Source organism: Xenopus laevis, chromosome 5L (genome assembly GCF_017654675.1).
Source record: "Xenopus laevis strain J_2021 chromosome 5L, Xenopus_laevis_v10.1, whole genome shotgun sequence".
NCBI classification, from domain to species: Eukaryota; Metazoa; Chordata; class Amphibia; order Anura; family Pipidae; genus Xenopus; species Xenopus laevis.
In genome coordinates this window covers 165,661,913-165,679,305 of record NC_054379.1, presented here as the reverse complement: position 1 = coordinate 165,679,305, position 17,393 = coordinate 165,661,913, and the positions used below count along the sequence as shown (strand labels likewise).

Here is a 17,393-nt window from a genome sequence, read left to right as displayed (position 1 = left end):
CAGGGTTGACATTCCCTTTAAAGGGGGTTGTTCACTTTGAAATAATTTTTTTGTATGAAGTAGATATTGATATTCTGAGACAATTTGAAATTGCTTTTCATTATTTATTATGTGTGTATTTTGAGTTATTTAGCTTTTTATTCAGCAGCCGTTTCAGCCATCTGGTTGCTAGGGTCCAAATTCCCCTAGCAACCATGCACTGATTTGAATAAGAGACTGGAAAAGAGGAGTAATAAAAAGTAGCAATGACAATAAATGTGTACGCTTACAAAGAATTTGTTTTTTAGATGGGGTCAGTGAAAGCCAGAAAGATTCAGAAGGTAAATGATTCAAAACTATAAAAATAATAAAGGCCAATTGAAAAGTTGATTAGAATTAGCCATTCTATAACATACTCAAAACTAACTTAAAGGTGAACCAAGGCAAAAAGGAAAGAAATTGCAGGGTGACTAATCTTTTCTGTCAGGGCCATTATATTGGGGCATTGTATGTTTAGGGGCCGATTCATCAAGAGTCGAATATCGAGGGTTAATTAACCCTCGATATTCGACTGGGAACTAAAATCGTTCGACTTCGAATATCGAAGTCGAACGATTTTGCGCAAATCCTGCGATCGATCGATCGAAGGATTTTTCGTTCGATCGAACGATTAAATCCTTCGAATCGAACGATTCGAAGGATTTGAATCCAACGATCGAAGGAAAATCCTTAGATCAAAAAATCACAGGCAAGCCTATGGGGACCTTCCCCATAGGCTAACATTGACTTCGGTAGGTTTTATCTACCGAAGTAGGTGGTCGAAGTATTTTTTAAAGAGACAGTACTTCGATTATCGAATGGTCGAATAGTCGAACGATTTTTACTTCGAATCGTTCGAATCGTTCGAATTCGATCGAATTTAACCAATTCGATGGTCGAAGTACCCAAAAAAAACTTCGAAATTCGAAGTTTTTTTAATTTGAATCCTTCACTCGAGCTTCATGAATCGGCCCCTTAGTGTTTATCACATAAAAGGACAGGTGTTCCCTGAGCAGCGTTACAGAATTATGTGCTGCTCTAAGGTAGTTTGTGTGCTGCCGGGGGGTGAAAAGCATAGTCAAAAATGGAGAGGGGAGACAATGTAAGAAATGCTACACTCCAATAATTCAGCCCTAATTAATACTCAGTCTCTGACCCACATTATCTTGTACCTTATCTGCTTGTCTCTTGCAGATCCCCTTGTAAATGACTTTGGAACCTCACACATACATTGATATTCCTTTGTGTTGGTCATTTGACCTATATATATATATATATATATATATATATATATATATATATATATATATATACCAGAAAACACCACAGCTTCATTGTAATCAGCTTGAAAAAGGAACTAAAATGTTCTGAAATCTTGCTATGATTATATTAGTTAGCCAATAAATGTATCACCTTTATACCACTTATGTTATTTTTTATTTCAAAAGGGTTGCCCTATAACATTATTTATTATAATATGCAGGGGGTAATGGAGCTTTCAACTTTTCTCCCTAATACTCCCTTAGGAAGGGACAGGGATACAGTGTGTGTGTGTGTGATTTCATTCGGCAGAAATGGACGTTAGCGAAAGTTACGCTAGTGAAACTTCACCAACGTTCAAATTAGCATAATTGTAGCAAATCTGCAACTTACGAAGCTGCGCGAAGTGTGGCAAAGCCTTCCGAGACGAAAATTCTCCCTAGTGAATTTTTTGCAAGGAGAGAATTTATAGAAGTGATAAGTATTGTACAAGTATCATCGTTTGTCGGCAACCAGAGCTCTGGTGTGAAGTCTGCCTCCCTGCAAGAAGCTGTTCATCAATAAAGTCTACTTGAGTCGCATTTGTGTGACGATGCCTCGTTCTTACAACAAAGGCCCTGCACATACACCTTACAGTAATGAGTGCCCACCAGCCATGAGCGGCCCCTTTACAAGCATATGTAAACTCTGATGCAGCTCTGACTAATAATAATAATCATAATAATAATAATAATAATAATAAGCAGCATAATAAGGTGTTTCCTACAGAAGCCACAGGATGAGGTGAGAAGTGAACATTTGTGAGAAGTCACATTTGCAGGTTACACTTGAACTGTATATTGTGTGTTGAAATATATAAAAATAATCAGTATATTTTAGTCCCTTCTGCCATACATGTCATGCTGAATTGTAAATACAATGGGGATCAGGGATGTGTTTGGTTCCCAGGGTGCAGCAGCACATAGCCCCTTACTTACTTGCTGTATAATAATATTACAGGCAGGCCCAGACTGGCAATCTGTGAGTTCTGGCAAATGCCAGAGGGCTGCTGTTAGGGTTGCCACCTGGCCAGTATATTTTTTTTGATGGTTGATCCCAATGTTAATAATAGGGAATAAAGATCAATATATAGGAAGGTCAGCGATCCCAATGTTATTAATAGGGAATAAAGATAATTATATAGGAAGGTCAGTGATCCCAATGTTATTAATAGGGAATAAAGATAAATTTATAGGAAGGCCAGTGATCCCAATGTTATTAATAGGGAATAAAGATAAACATATAGGAAGGCCAGTGATCCCAATGTTATTAATAGGGAATAAAGATAAATATATAGGAAGGTCAGTGATCCCAATGTTATTAATAGGGAATAAAGATAAATATATAGGAAGGTCAGTGATCCCAATGTTATTAATAGGGAATAAAGATAAATATATAGGAAGGTCAGTGATCCCAATGTTATTAATAGGGAATAAAGATAAATATATAGGAAGGTCAGTGATCCCAATGTTATTAATAGGGAATAAAGATAAATATATTGGAAGGTCAGTGATCCCAATGTTATTAATAGGGAATAAAGATAAATATATTGGAAGGCCGGTATTTTTTTTCCAGAAAAGGTGGCAACCCTTAATGCTTTAAGTTGCCACAGTCACTTTGGAGTGGGCTGGTGAGGGGCTGGTTGGGCCTCAGTGTACCTAAAGGACCAGTAACATGAATTTTTTTTCTTAAAATTCGTTTGTATGTAAAGGAAAAAAAAACCAGTAAGACATATTTAACATCCTCCCCGCCTTCTAGAGGAGATAGCCAGGGAGGAGAAACCGAGCGGCGCACGATGGATCGCGGCCTGTCACCTTTTCTGAAGAGAAGCGCAAGCGGAGTTTCGGTAAGTTATTTCTTAATAAAGACTTTGCGACTTTAAAGTTAAATATGTCTTGGTGTTTATTTTTCATTATGTAAAAACCAATTAAAAAAAAAATTGATGTTACTGGTCCTTTAAAATGCCAGGGCCTATTTCGACTCCCACACATAGAAGCAGCCTCCCTTTGACTGTGAGCACAACTTACACAGAGATTCACTTCTCCTCAACACTGAGGCGGGGATAGTCTCCACTCCCTCCATTTTGTCTCTCCAGCAGCATCATGTGACCAGTGTGAGGCAACAGGAGCCTGACACTGAGAGAGCTGCAGTTTTATCAGGCGAGAGAAGCTTTATAAACTGGGGATCTGGGGCACTTGTTCTTGTCCTGCTTGAGGGAAAGTGCACCCCAACCGTGAATGTGAATGTGTAAGAAGCATTTACTGACCCACCATTAAACAATATTCTGACAGGCCCTACTTTTTCACACACTGGAAGAGCAAATAAGGGGATCCCCCTCTCCCCATCACTCCCTTATCTATCTCGTGACTGACACTCTGAGAGGCTCTAGAAGTGACACATTTCTACTGGATGTCAGGAGCTTCTTAGGAAGCTTTTTGCTGAGGCCGCGGCTGCCTGTGCCCCCCTGTTCTGTGGCGTTATTTCACCTAATGGCATTTTCCAGGTGGTGATAGAAATAGGAAGAATACATTTTAGTGTGATTTGGTAATAATTCCGGTGCCAGTCTTTAATAAGTTGTGCAAAACAGATCATACCATGAATGCAACACTAGGGGCAAAGGGGGCAAATTCATCAAGGGTCGAATATCGAGGGTTAATTAACCCTCGATAATCGACTGGGAATGAAAATCCTTCGACTTCGAATATCGAAGTCGAAGGATTTTGCGCAAAAAGTTCGATCGAACGATCGAAGGAATAATCGTTCGATCGAAGGATTAAATCCTTCGAATCAAACGATTCAAAGGATTTTAATTCAACGATCAAAGGATTATCCTTCGACCAAAAAAAGTTAGCCAAGCCTATGGGGACCTTCCCCATAGGCTAACATTGGGTTCGGTAGCTTTTAGGTGGCGAACTAGGGGGTCGAAGTTTTTTCTTAAAGAGACAGTACTTCGACTATCGAATGGTCGAATAGTCGAACAATTTTTAGTTCGAATCCTTCGTTTCGAAGTCAAAGTCGTAGTCGAAAGTAGCCCATTCGATGGTCGAAGTAGCCCAAAAAACACTTCAAATTCAAAGTTTTTTTACTTCGAATCCTTCACTCGAGCTTGGTGAATGGGCCCCTAGGTGATAACGTGTGATTGCAGTTTAGTAACCGCTCTGACATTATTTGTGGAAAGTCATAATATGTCCATTATTAGAAAAGAAAAAGAAATGACCTAATACAATTGCGCCTTCCCATCCCCCCTAGTCCAGAAACTCGTGTGTATATACACGGCATGTGTTAAAACGTAACTATTAATAAATACCATTAAAATAAGTGGAGGTCCAGTATTTCACCATAAAAAATACGTTAGGTACAGGGAGGCGGAATACCAAGAGGTATATATAAATATATGCGGCAAAGTGTAAACCAGACAATTCCACGGTGGCGTGTTATTTGGTACTAATGTCTGCGTCTTATGCGCATAAATTATAGTAATCGTCTGACGTGCGTTTCATTCACAACACTTGAACTTTGTCAAAGGCCTTTGACAAAGTTCACGTGTCGTGAATGAAACACGCGTCAAGACGCACATTTCTCACGATTTTTAATTGGGTTAGGCAGGGCGCCGCAATATACCTGAAACAATTGGGGTGATCCCCACCACCGGGAGGGTGTTACGTTGTGAGTGAAGGGGTTGGTGCGGCTGTGGTGCTGGTGCGTCTCTCATAATTTGCTCATACTAGTAACCGGGAGGGTGTCCACTGCGGGTGAAGGGGTTGGTTTGGAAATGGTTGGAAAACGGAACCACGTACTATCGCGGCAGTAAGCCTAGGAGCTGCACTTACTAAGGGGCCGATTCATCAAGAGTCGAATATCGAGGGTTAATTAACCCTCGATATTCGACTGTGAACTAAAATCGTTCGACTTCGAATATCGAAGTCTAACGATTTTGCGCAAATCCTGCGATCGATCGATTCGAAGGATTTTAATCCAACGATCGAAGGAAAATCCTTCGATCAAAAAATCACAGGCAAGCCTATGGGGACCTTCCCCATAGGCTTACATTGACTTCGGTAGGTTTTATCTACCGAAGTAGGTGGTCGAAGTATTTTTTAAAGAGACAGTACTTCGATTATCGAATGGTCGAATAGTCGAACGATTTTTACTTCGAATCCTTCGAATCGTTCGAATTCGAACGAATTCGATCGAATTTAACCAATTCGATGGTCGAAGTACCCAAAAAATACTTCGAAATTCGAAGTTTTTTACCTTCGAATCCTTCACTCGAAGTTAGTGAATCGGCCCCTAAGTGTTTGTTTTGGTCCAAGCGCAGCAGTCTGCTACAATTTAAATGCATAAGACGCTATACGCTGCAGCAATTACAATTCATGCGTTTAAAACGCTATGTACAGTCGATTACTATAATTTTTGCGCATAAGACGCAGACACTAGTACCAAATAACACGCCACCGCCACCGTGGAATTGTCTGGCATACATAATGCCGCATATATTTAATATAAACCCACTACCTCTTGGTATTCCGCCTCCCTGTACCTAACGTATTTTTAATGGTGAAATACTGGACCTCCACTTATTTTAATGGTATTTATTAAAAGTTACGTTTTAACACATGCCGTGTATAAAGTATCTACACATGACTGAGTTTCTGGACTAGGGGGGATGGTTTTTGAGTTATTTAGCTTTTTATTCAATAGCTCTCCAGTTTGCTATGTCAGCAAACTGGTTGCTAGGGTCCAAATTACTATAGCAACTATGCGTTGATTTGAATGAGAATATGAAATATTAATAGGGGAGGTTCAGAATAGAAAGATGAGTAATAAAAAGTAGAAATAACAATACATGTGTAGCCTTACAGAGCATTTGTTTTTAGACGGGGTCAGTGACCCCCATTTGAAAGCTGGAAAGAGTCAGAAGAAGAAGGCAAATAATTAAAAAAAAACTATTCAAAATAAATAATAAAGACCAATTGAAAAGTTGCTTAGAACCGGCCATTCTATAACATACTAAAAGTTAACTTGAAGGTGAACCACCCCTTTAAATTATAAATACAATTTATCTTTCTTTGATAACATTTTACACAATGGGCGCCCCTTCTTTTATGATTATCATATCATGTATGGCCACCTTTACTTACAATGTTCCTAATGATAAAAATACTGCCGATAATTATTATTTTTAGCAGTACATATTTATAAAGTGCTGACATTCCACAGTACAATAACAGAAATATTAGTCAATAAAGAACGTAACGTTGGCTTTGATTTTAGCTGATACTGCCCAGAGCAATGAACAGGTGCAGAAAGTAGTAGCATCTGCCTGGAGGACATTCTACTAACTACATAGTGTCTATCACTGTTCTATAAACAAGCAAGGTCCTTTCTTTAAATACACAAGTGATAATGTAGATGGGTAGGTCTGTGAGTGGTGAAGGGAGTTGTAGTTCAGAGAACTCGATAGTTGTAAGCAAACTTTATTCTGCTAGGTGTTCTGGGGGATTAAAGGGGTTGTTCGCCTTTAAATTAACTGTTAGTATGACGTAGAGCGTGACAATTTCCGCGAATCTGCGCCTGCCGAATAAATTCGCCCATCACTATTCAGCAGCTCTCCAGTTTGCAATTTCAGCCATCTGGTTGCTAGGGTCCAAATTCCCCTAGCAACCATGCATTGATTTGAATAAGAGACTGCAATATGAATAATGAGCGGACTGAATAGAAAGAGGAGTAATAAAAAGTAGCAATAACAATACATTTGTAGCCTTACAGAGTATTTGTTTTTTTTAGATGGGGTCAGTGACCCCCATTTGAAAGCTGGAAAGAGTCATAAGAAGGCAAATAATTCAAAACATATGAAGAAAAACATAGAACAATTGAAAAGTTGCTTAGAATTAGTCATTCTATAACATACTAGGGTACTTTAATATACTTAGGTGTGACACCTAAGACATGCCCAAACACACCCACTGCCCTTCTTGCTGTGCAGTATTTCATACTGTGCACAGTTACTGCTGAGAATGGCTGCTGCTGAGGACGGCGGGACAGATCTGGCCACAGAACAACAGCCATTGGCTAATGGAGATTCAACAAACCCTGCCCCAGCGAGGGACACACATGCAATTGAGGGGAGCGACAGGGGTCAGGAGACACAGGTACAGTATGGGGGTCAGAGGTGCATTTCTTGTAAGCCAATGCTGCATGGCTGTGATAATTATATAAATATATATCGTTGATTAGAGTAAATATATATATAAAAGGAATATGGTCCTAATCATCGGTTCTGTGCCCTCGGACAATGGGTGTCTTTCTGTGACCATTAAGGCACACGTGTGACGTTATTCTATAAAACTGTAACATGACAGATAGAGAAATGGTCACGTGGTTCTTTCGGATCGCTCTGCTCTACTTATCCCTTGACTGCCACCTGCTGAGCCTGGAACAACATTGTCATACAAGTTTCCCCCAGTGTGGGGCGCGACTACAACTCCCACCATGTTTATTTATCTGCTGCTGCCTTGGAGGGGTTCATGGGAACTGTTGCCCCCCAGCAGCTGGAGGGATGTTGGACATTCTCAATACAGAGGAAGCAATGAGCCAAGTACCTTCCTTACATATTACATTTCCTTTATTTGCAGGGATTTATCTGTAGAATGACGGGACCTGGATTATAATAAAAGGGAAGCTGCAGTTTCCTGGTGCCACCGCACTTCTCTGCTTTCTGAGTGCTGCTAATTGCCCCAGTGAGGGGCAGTTTACCAGTTAGGGGCAGTTTCAGTTGTGCCCACTTGCACTAAATTGTTCTGGTATTTGTGTTGGGCAAACCGTGCCATAGTCCTGAGCTGAGCTAACCACATCCGCAGGACTTTACCAGCACCAGAGCAGGGTGGGGCTGACTATAGGAGGCCAATCACTTACCTTGTTTGGAAACATGGGGGGGGCTTCTCTACTGGTTCCAGCTGTGCCCACCACATTCTCCCACCATAAAATGTAATACAATGTAATAAAAATCATTATAATCCAGTCTTTTGTATTTGTCCTTCAGGTTCCTCTGCACTGGGTTCAGCACGAATAAGCAAAAGTGAAAGTAGCTGCTGAAATGGGAAACAAGTTGCTTAAAGGGACAGCACTTGTTTTTTCCAGCATGTTATGATTAGAGGTTTAGCTGATTACTGTGTATCACTTACAGGACGGCCATCAGAAATCACAGGGCCCCCTGGGATGCGCCTACAGGTCCACTCTCTTCACAGGGCCGCCCTCCACCACACAGTAAAAAAACAAAAAAAATATTGGTGGCTAGGGTTCCCACATGTTAATAAAAAATAAAAAGATATCGGTGGTCAGGGCCCCCCATAAAAAAATATTTGTGGCCAGGGACCCCCATTAAAAAATATTGGTGGCTAGGACCCCACATGAGGGGAAAAAAATTGGTGGCCAAAATTGGTGGCCAGGGCCCCCCCCCCACATTATAAGAAAATTGGTGGCCAGGGCCCCTTAAACGTCCATGCCTTCCCGAAGTCAGCAGCTCTCAGAAAGATGGGGGGCCTGGCTAATCAAGTAAGTGTGGCGTGGCCGGGCCCCCCTTACCCTCGGGGCCCCCTACAACTCTCCCCCCCCTGATGGCTGCCCTGATCACTTATGACATATTGTATAGAAGCACCCCCTCCCCATTTTCTCCTTTGCCAGGGACCCCCACTATCTCTAACCCCCCCCTCGTTTACACGTGTGATACACTTTGCTAGTTACGCATCCCTTTTCTTCTCACAGATACTTCAGTGCAACAAGTGTAACACAGGAGTTTTTGTCGCTGTTTTAATCTTCATCGCCATCATCATTGTTCCAGTCTCTCTACATTACTCCAGAAACCGTACCAATGGTAAGATATTCTTGTGTGGGCATTAAAGGCGCTCATCACCTTTAAGTTAACTTTTAGTATGATGAAGAGAGGAATATTCTGAGACAATTTGTAATTTTCATTTTTTTTTCATTATTTGTGGTTTGAGTTATTTAGTCTTTTATTCAGCAGCTCTCCAGTTTACAATTTTATCAGTCTGGTTGCTAGGGTCCAAATTCCCCTAGCAACCATGCATTGACTTGAATAAGAGACTGGAATATGAATAGGAAATAGAAAGATGAGGAATAAAAAGTAACAATAACAACACATTTGTAACTTTACAGAGCATTTGTTTTTTAGATGGGGTCAGTGACCCCAATTTCAAAGCTGGAAAGAGTCAGAAGAAGAAGGTAAATTATTAAAAAACAATAAAAAAAGAAAATACGAAGACCAATTGAAATGTCGATTAGAATTGGCCATTCTCTAACATACCAAAAGTTAACATAAAGGTGAACCACCGCTTTAAGGTAAATGTTATGTTTTTTCTGAATATTTCTTTTCTCTCTTGGCGACTCAGCTCAGAGGAATAATGGCACAGATGCTGCAGAAGAGACAGTTGCTGATGGAGAGACAGTTGTCGATAAAGACAATGAGACTGCTAGAGACTGTGAGAGACTGGTTTATGTATCTGACAGTGACGGCTCCTTTCAGTCCAGCTATGACTCCTGTGCCAGCAAAGGATATGAACTACTGAAAGAACCAGATATAGAAGTAAGTCCCACCCCCTGCGCATAGATATAGTAAATAAAGTACCCCCTCTTGTAAATTATAAGGATATTAGAAGTTACATGACCATATAAAAGCACAAGGTCATGGAACTACGAGGTAACTTCTAATATCCTCCTATTTTGCAACAAGGGGGGTACTTTATTTATTATAATACACAAGTTTCAGTGAGTCATGTGACAAATGACATCACTACTCACTGTTTATAACTGATGACATCACTAGTCACCATTTATAAGGATATAATTTACAAGATATTCATGGCTTTTGTGTATTTTATATATATATATATATATATAATATCAAAACAGGGGGGTTGTGGGAGCACAAAATAACCCCTGCTTTGGGTACATATGCAATAGCATTTATTATACTTATATATATATACTTTAAAGCCTTTAGAGTGCTCCCACAACCCCCCTGTTTTGATATTGTATATATAGCCAGGAGCTGTGGCATAGCTTCAGTGGTTGTAGCACCCCATACCCCCCCTTTTAACTAGTGGTGATCCTATGCTTTTAAAATTGGGCGTTTGTTTTGGGAATACCTCTCCTTTAAAAGCCTGATTGCTGGCTGGGGAGGATTTAGCCCTCAGTGAAAAAACAGCGTTCAACGGACATTGATTACAGGTAATGCTAAAATGCACATAAAATATAAAACAAGTTAGGGACCGCCATTCGGGGTTTACCTTGACGTGGTATGGTGGCTTATCAATTTTATGATCATAACTTTGTAACAAAATAACCCCTGCTTTGGGTACATATGCAATAGCATTTATTATACTTATATATATATACTTTAAAGCCTTTAGAGTGCTCCCACAACCCCCCTGTTTTGATATATATATATATAGATAGATAGATATATATTTATATATATATATATATATATATATATATATATATATATATATATATATATATATATATATATATATATATAGTGAATAAAGTACCCCCTCTTGTAAAATATAAGGATATTGTAAGTTACTGAGGAGTTTCATGACCATATAAAAGTACGAGGCCGAAGGCTGAGTGTTTTTATACAGGTCATGGAACTCCGAGGTAACTTCTAATATCCTCATATTTTGCAACTGGGGGTACTTTATTATAATACACACGTTTCAGTGAGTCATGTGACAGAAATGACATCAGAACTCACCGTTTATAACTGATGACATCAGAACTCAACGTTTATAAGGATATAATTTACAGGCTATTTATGGCTTCAGTGTAGGACTGGACCACAGGGATACCAGGAAAACTCCCAGTGGGCCCAGGTGTCAGTGGCCCCTCCTGCTGATAAACATTTGGCCTATTTCATGGCCATTCCCTATTTCTATGAGAACAAAGAGGCTAAATAGGTGGAATAATAGATTATAGTATGTAAAGAAAAGAGACTAGGAGAATAGAGGTTGAGTGAGGAGAGGAAGAAAATTGTACTGAGAGTGAGGCCCTGGTCTAAAGTTTTTTGGTGGACCCCTGGTGTCCCAGTCCGACACTGTATGGATTTTGTGTATTATATATATATATATATATACAGTATGATAGTGTCTACATAAAGCCGGATTTACATTACCATTTAGCAAGCAGTTTCGTTAGTTTGTAAAGGATATAATTTAGAGGTTATTCATGGCTCTTGTGTATTATAGTTTCTTGCCAGTATCCCTGGTATCCCATTACAGATAACAATGGGTCTGTTTCTTTCTTACAGACTGTGAAACTCTGCATTCCCAATAGAGAAGATTTCTGGATTTCTAGCCCATATGATTGGTACGTTTGGTTTGTAAGAGGCAGGCCTGTTAAAGGACAACTTAACCCTAAAAATGAATATGGTTAAAAATACCATATTTTACATACTGCACTACGGATGTACCGAATCTACGAATCCTTCGGCCGAGTACCGAACGGAATCCTAATTTGCATATGCAAATTAGGGGTGGGAAGGGGAAAATATATATTACTTCTTTGTGTTGTGACAAAAAGTCATGAGATCTCCCTCCCCACCCCTAATATGCATATGCAAATTAGGATTCGGATTTAGTTCAGCCGAATCCTGCTAAAAAAGCCGAATCCCAAACCAAATCCTGGATTCGGTGCATCCGTAAACTTCACTTACTGCACCAGCCTAAAGTTTGAGCTTAGCATATTGTCATTCCTGAACCAACAAGTGTATTTAGTTGTAATATTGGTGTGTAGGTGCATCTCAGCTCATTTTGCCTGGTCATGTGATTTCAGAAAGAGCCAGCACTTTAAAATGGAACTGCTTTCTGACAGGCTGTTGTTTCTCCTACTCAATGTAACTGAATGTGCCGCAGTGGGACCTGGATTTTAATATTCAGTGTTGTTCTTAGATCTACCAGGCAGCTGTTACTGTTATCTGGTTACCTTCCCATTGTTCTGTTGTTTGGCTGCTGGGGGGGGGTGATATTACTCCAACTTGCAGTACAGCAGTAAAGAGTGACTGAAGTTTATCAGAGCACAAGTCACATGACTGGGGGCAGCTGGGAAACTGACAATATGTCTAGCCCAATGTCAGATTTCAAAATTAAATATAAAAAAATCTGTTTGCTCTTTTGAGAAATGGATTTCAGTGCAGAATTCTGCAGGAGCAGCACTATTAACTGATGTGTTTTGAAAATAACATGTTTTCCCATGACAGTATCCCTTTAACAGACTCCTATCATGAGTTGCATTCATTCTGTGAAAAAGCATAAAAATATTTTTAAAACCTTTTTTTCCTATACAGCAAGCAGTGCCGGGTGTACAACACTGAGGATGGGGTGAGGAGTCTGGATCCCACCACAATTCGCCATTTTCTCTGCGCTCCACAAGCAGCAAGTGTAGGTAAGGGGATTGTGACGTCATTCATTCACACCTAGGGCTGCAGCCTTTTAACTGGAGGTGGTCTGGACAGGCGGTGGGACTATTGATGGTCAGGGCCCCCTTATAAGTTAAAAAAAAAAACATTGGTGCCAGGGCCCCCCATAAAAGTTTTTTTTAAAAAGCATTGGTGCCAGGGCCCCCCTTACAATTTTAAAGAAAATTGGGGCCCCAATATATATTTTTTTTAAAGACATTGGTGGCAGGGGATTTGAATATACAAATTAGTGCTTCAATTTGAAATTTGGCTGAACATGTTGTCAACGATTTGGTAGAATCCAAAAATGGATTTAGTGCATTTCTTGTTGCTAGGGTCAGTGACCTTAGTAACAACAAAACAGTTAATTCTTCTTTGTTTTCCTCTTCTCCTTTGTCTCCACCTAGTAATCATCCTGCCAGGTCAAAAGTCAGACTCCCTCGTACCAAGATACACTCTGGGGCTGATTTACAAATTCAAGCAGTAAATCACGAGTGCAGTTGCCAATGGCAACCAGCGAGACCTTCACTTTTATTATATAACATTTACTAGATTCTTCAACGCAAGTTGCCCCTTCTATAAGCTGAAAGCCGGCAGAACAAGGGTCAAACAACTAATTGTTGGTTCCGTTCTTATTTTATTTTTTCTTCTTTTTATTGATAATCTCACAAGAGGAAAAGATGAAGCCCTAATCGCTGCTAGAGAGGAGATTGGGAAAGGGATGAAGATTCTCCCGGAACGTGATTTTCACCAGCGACTTCAGTGGGACGGACACGATTATAAAACAGGAGCAGCCGGAACCATGTAGTGTTTACAAATAACTAAAGAGCCTGTTTTATTAACATTCCAGCCGAGAATCCTGCCGGGTTTTATTTCTTCCGTTTACAGAAAAAGGAGCAGCAGAACCAAGGACAGCTTCTTTCATGATAAAGATGAACTGGTTTAAAGGGGAACTATACATTCTGGAATGTATAAGATCAGATAATGTTTATCGAATAATCTTATCAAATTGCCATGCAAATATCACTACTTGTTGCACTTAAACATCTTTTCCCCTGCGACACCTTTTGTTTTCTGAAAAAGCTTTATTTAAATGAATCCGTGTTTCACATACTGACCGCTTGTGTTATATGTTCTACAGAGACCTGCAATGTGCAGGGGTATATTTTATTGATACTGTCTTTTTAGGGTCTTATTGTTCTTTATATTTTTATAATACAGGCGAGCAAACCTCACTGTCACTAAATCAATGCCACATGGTGGGATTGTGAGAAACAACTAATAGCAATCCTGTAACTGCCTTAAAGGACAAGGAAAGTGTAAAATAGAATAAGGCTAGAAATGCTGTATTTTGTATACTAAATATAAACATGAACTTACTGCACCACAAGCCTAATCAAACAAATAATTTATGCTTTCAAAGTTGGCCACAGGGGGTCACCATCTTGTAACTTTGTTATACATCTTTGCAAGACCAAGACTGTGCACATGCTCAGTGTGATCTGGGCTGCTTAGGGATCATCATAAACAAAGCTGCTTGAGTTCTGCATGGCTGGGAAGTAAGGCGGGGGCTCCCCCTGCTGTTCATAAGTATGATTGTTTGGCCAATCCCTGTGCAGTTCTCACTTGAAAAATAGTTGCTGGTCAGTAAAAGATAAAAAACAGTTTTAGGGTTTAGCGAGTGTTTTCAAGAGGCAAATCCGAAAGGGAGTTGGTACTGTTTTTGCCGCTGGATTATACTACTGTGTGTAGTAGGGGCTTGAAACATGGAGCTTGCACTGAATTGACACTGCACTACATTGGCACTGGATTTACCGTCATATGAAAAGGTTTGGGAACCCCTCTCAGCAGTGTTGGATTGGGACACCAGGGGCCCACCCAAAAACCTTTAAAAAGGGGCCCACAAATTAATCTTAGACCAGGGGCCACTCTCAGTACTATTATTATTCTTCCTCTCCTCACTCAACCTCTATTCTCATAGTCTCTTTTCTTTAGACACTATAATCTATTATTCCATCTATTTAGCCTCTTTGTTCTCATAGAAATAGGGAATGGCCATGAAATAGGCCAAATGTCTAGCAGCATAAGGGGCCCAACCACACCTGGGCCCACCAGAACTTTTCCAGGTATCCCGGTGGGCCAGTCCGACACTGCCTCTCAGCCTGCATAATAATTGACCACTTTCAACAAAAAAGATAACAGTGGTATGTCTTTCATTTCCCAAGTACTGGGGTGTTTTCTGAACAAAGATTTTCAGTGAAGCAGTATTCAGTTATATGGGATTAAATCAAATGTGAAAAACTGGCTGTTCAAAAATTTGGGTACCCTTGTAATTTTGCTAATTTGAATGCATGTAACTGCTCGATACTGATTACTGGCAACTCCAAATTGGTTGGATTAGCTCGTTAAGCCTCGAACTTCATAGGCAGGTGTGTCCAATCATGAGAAAAGGTATTTAAGGTGGCCAACTGCAAGTTGTGCTTCAGTTTGACTTTTCTCTGAAGAGTGACAGCATGGGATCCACAAAGCAACTATCAAAAGATCTGAAAACAAAGATTGTTCAGTATCATGGTTTAGGGGAAGGCTACAAAAAGCATCTCAGAGGGTTAAACTGTCAGTTTCAACTATAAGGAATGGAATCAGGAAATGGAAGGCCACAGACACAGTTGCTGTAAAACCCAGGTCTGACAGGCCAAGAAAAATACAGGAGCGGCATATACGGAGGATTGTGAGAATGTTACAGACAACCCAAAGATCATCTCCAAAGACCTGCAAGAACATCTTGCTGCAGATGCAGGTGTATCTGTACATCGTTCTACAATTCAGCACAATTTGCACAAAGAACATGTGTATGGCAGGGGGATGAGAAAGAAGCCCTTTCTGCACTCACACAAACACAGTCGCTTGTTGTATGGAAAAGCTCATTTAGACAAGACACAGTCATTTTGGAACAAAGTGCTTTGGACTCATGAGACAAAAATTGAGTTATTTGCTCATAACAAAAAGCGCTTTACATGGCGGAAGTAGAACACGGCATTCCAAGAAAAACACCTGCTTCCTACTGTCACATTTGGTGGAGGTCCCATCATGCTGTGGGGCTGTGTGGCTAGTTCAGGGACTACTGGGGCCCATGTTAAAGTCCAGGGTCGGATGAATTCAACCCAATATCAACAAATTCTTCAGGATAATGTTCAAGCATCAGTCACAAAGTTGAAGTTCCGCTGCAGGGGTCGGATATTCCAACAAGACAATGACCCTAAACTCACTTGGAAATCTACAAAGACATTTATGCAGAGGGACAAGTACAATATTCTGGAGTCCCCCGACTTGAATATCATGGAAAATCTATGGGATGATTTGAAGCAGACTGTCCATGCTCGGCAGCCATCAGATTTAACTGAACTGGAGAGATTTTGTATGGACCAATGGTCAGAAATAGCCACATCCAGAATCCAGACACTCATCAAAGGCTATAGGAGGCGTCTAGAGGCTGTTACATTTGTAACTAAGTATTGATGTAATATCTCTGTTGGGGTGCCCATATTTATGCACCTGTCTCATTTTGTTATGATGCAAATTGTATATTTTCTGTTAATCCAATAAACTTGATGTCACTGCTGAAATACTACTGTTTCCATAAGGCATGTTATATATTAAAAGGAAGTTGCTACTTTGAAAGCTCAGCCAATGATAAACAAAACTCCAAAGAATTAAGAGGGGTTCCCAAACTTTTTCATATGACTGTGCATTAAATGCTCAATATAAAGCAATATATGTGAAGTACAAACTATAAAAAATGTAATAGCAATATTAATGTGCAACACTATGATTCCCCAGCAAATAAGCATTAATCACAAATGTACCTGCCCAAATAGACATAATCTATAGTCCATAAAACATGGTTATACACTGTGCAACTCCCTGCCTCTATTACATTATAAAAGTTATACAAACAGTGTACACTAGTATTTAATGTTATGATATTCCAGAATAGCAGCTGTAGGTTTGTTTTCCTGCTTATTGATATATGATCAGGTACAGGGAGTTGCAAGGGAATAAAGGCAATTGTTCTGGGATAATTTACCGTCAGGTGCAGGGAGTTGCAAGGGAATAAAGGCAATTGTTCTGGGATAATTTACCGTCAGGTGCAGGGAGTTGCAAGGGAATAAATGCAATTGTTCTGGGATAATTTACGATCAGGTGCAGGGAGCTGCAAGGGGAAATGCAGCTGTTGTGGAACAATTTATAGGGAGGTGCAGGGAGTTGCAAGGGAATAAATGCAGCTGATGTTCTGGAATTGTATAACATATAATAACAGATGCAGGGAGTTACAAAGTAAAACCCAAAAGACGTTGATTGCTTTTTGTATACAACATAATACTGTGTAGAAAATGACTATGGTATTTTTTGATATTTATGATACATTTCATGACAGAATAAAACAATCTTTTGAGCCTGTTCTCTTTGTGACACGCTACTGTGTATCCTGTGCTTGAATGGCTGCCCCCATGGCTACACAGCAGCTTGTTAATATAAACTATAGTAGTACTTATCTGTTATCTACTGTGTATCCTGTGCTTGAATGGCTGCCCCCATGGCT

The 17,393-nt window shown here is 40.0% G+C and overlaps 1 protein-coding gene across 1 annotated transcript; it reads left to right on the top strand.

Annotated features, from left to right (window-relative positions):
• Positions 1 to 7,334: 7,334 nt before the first annotated feature.
• LOC108716390 lies at positions 7,335 to 13,280 on the top strand. Its single transcript, XM_041563814.1, has 6 exons — positions 7,335 to 7,469; positions 9,082 to 9,190; positions 9,726 to 9,919; positions 11,648 to 11,706; positions 12,683 to 12,780; positions 13,201 to 13,280. The coding sequence occupies exons 1-6, from the start codon at positions 7,335 to 7,337 to the stop codon at positions 13,278 to 13,280; spliced, it is 675 nt and encodes a 224-aa protein (XP_041419748.1).
• The last annotated feature ends 4,113 nt before the right edge of the window (positions 13,281 to 17,393 follow it).

Coding starts and splice junctions, on each gene's coding strand:
- LOC108716390 (XM_041563814.1), top strand. CDS start 7,335: ATGGCTGCTGCTGAGGACGGCGGGACAGATCTGGCCACAGAACAACAG. Junction 9,920..11,647: donor TGAAAGAACCAGATATAGAA/GTAAGTCCCACC, acceptor TCTTTCTTACAG/ACTGTGAAACTCTGCATTCC. Junction 11,707..12,682: donor ATTTCTAGCCCATATGATTG/GTACGTTTGGTT, acceptor TTTCCTATACAG/CAAGCAGTGCCGGGTGTACA.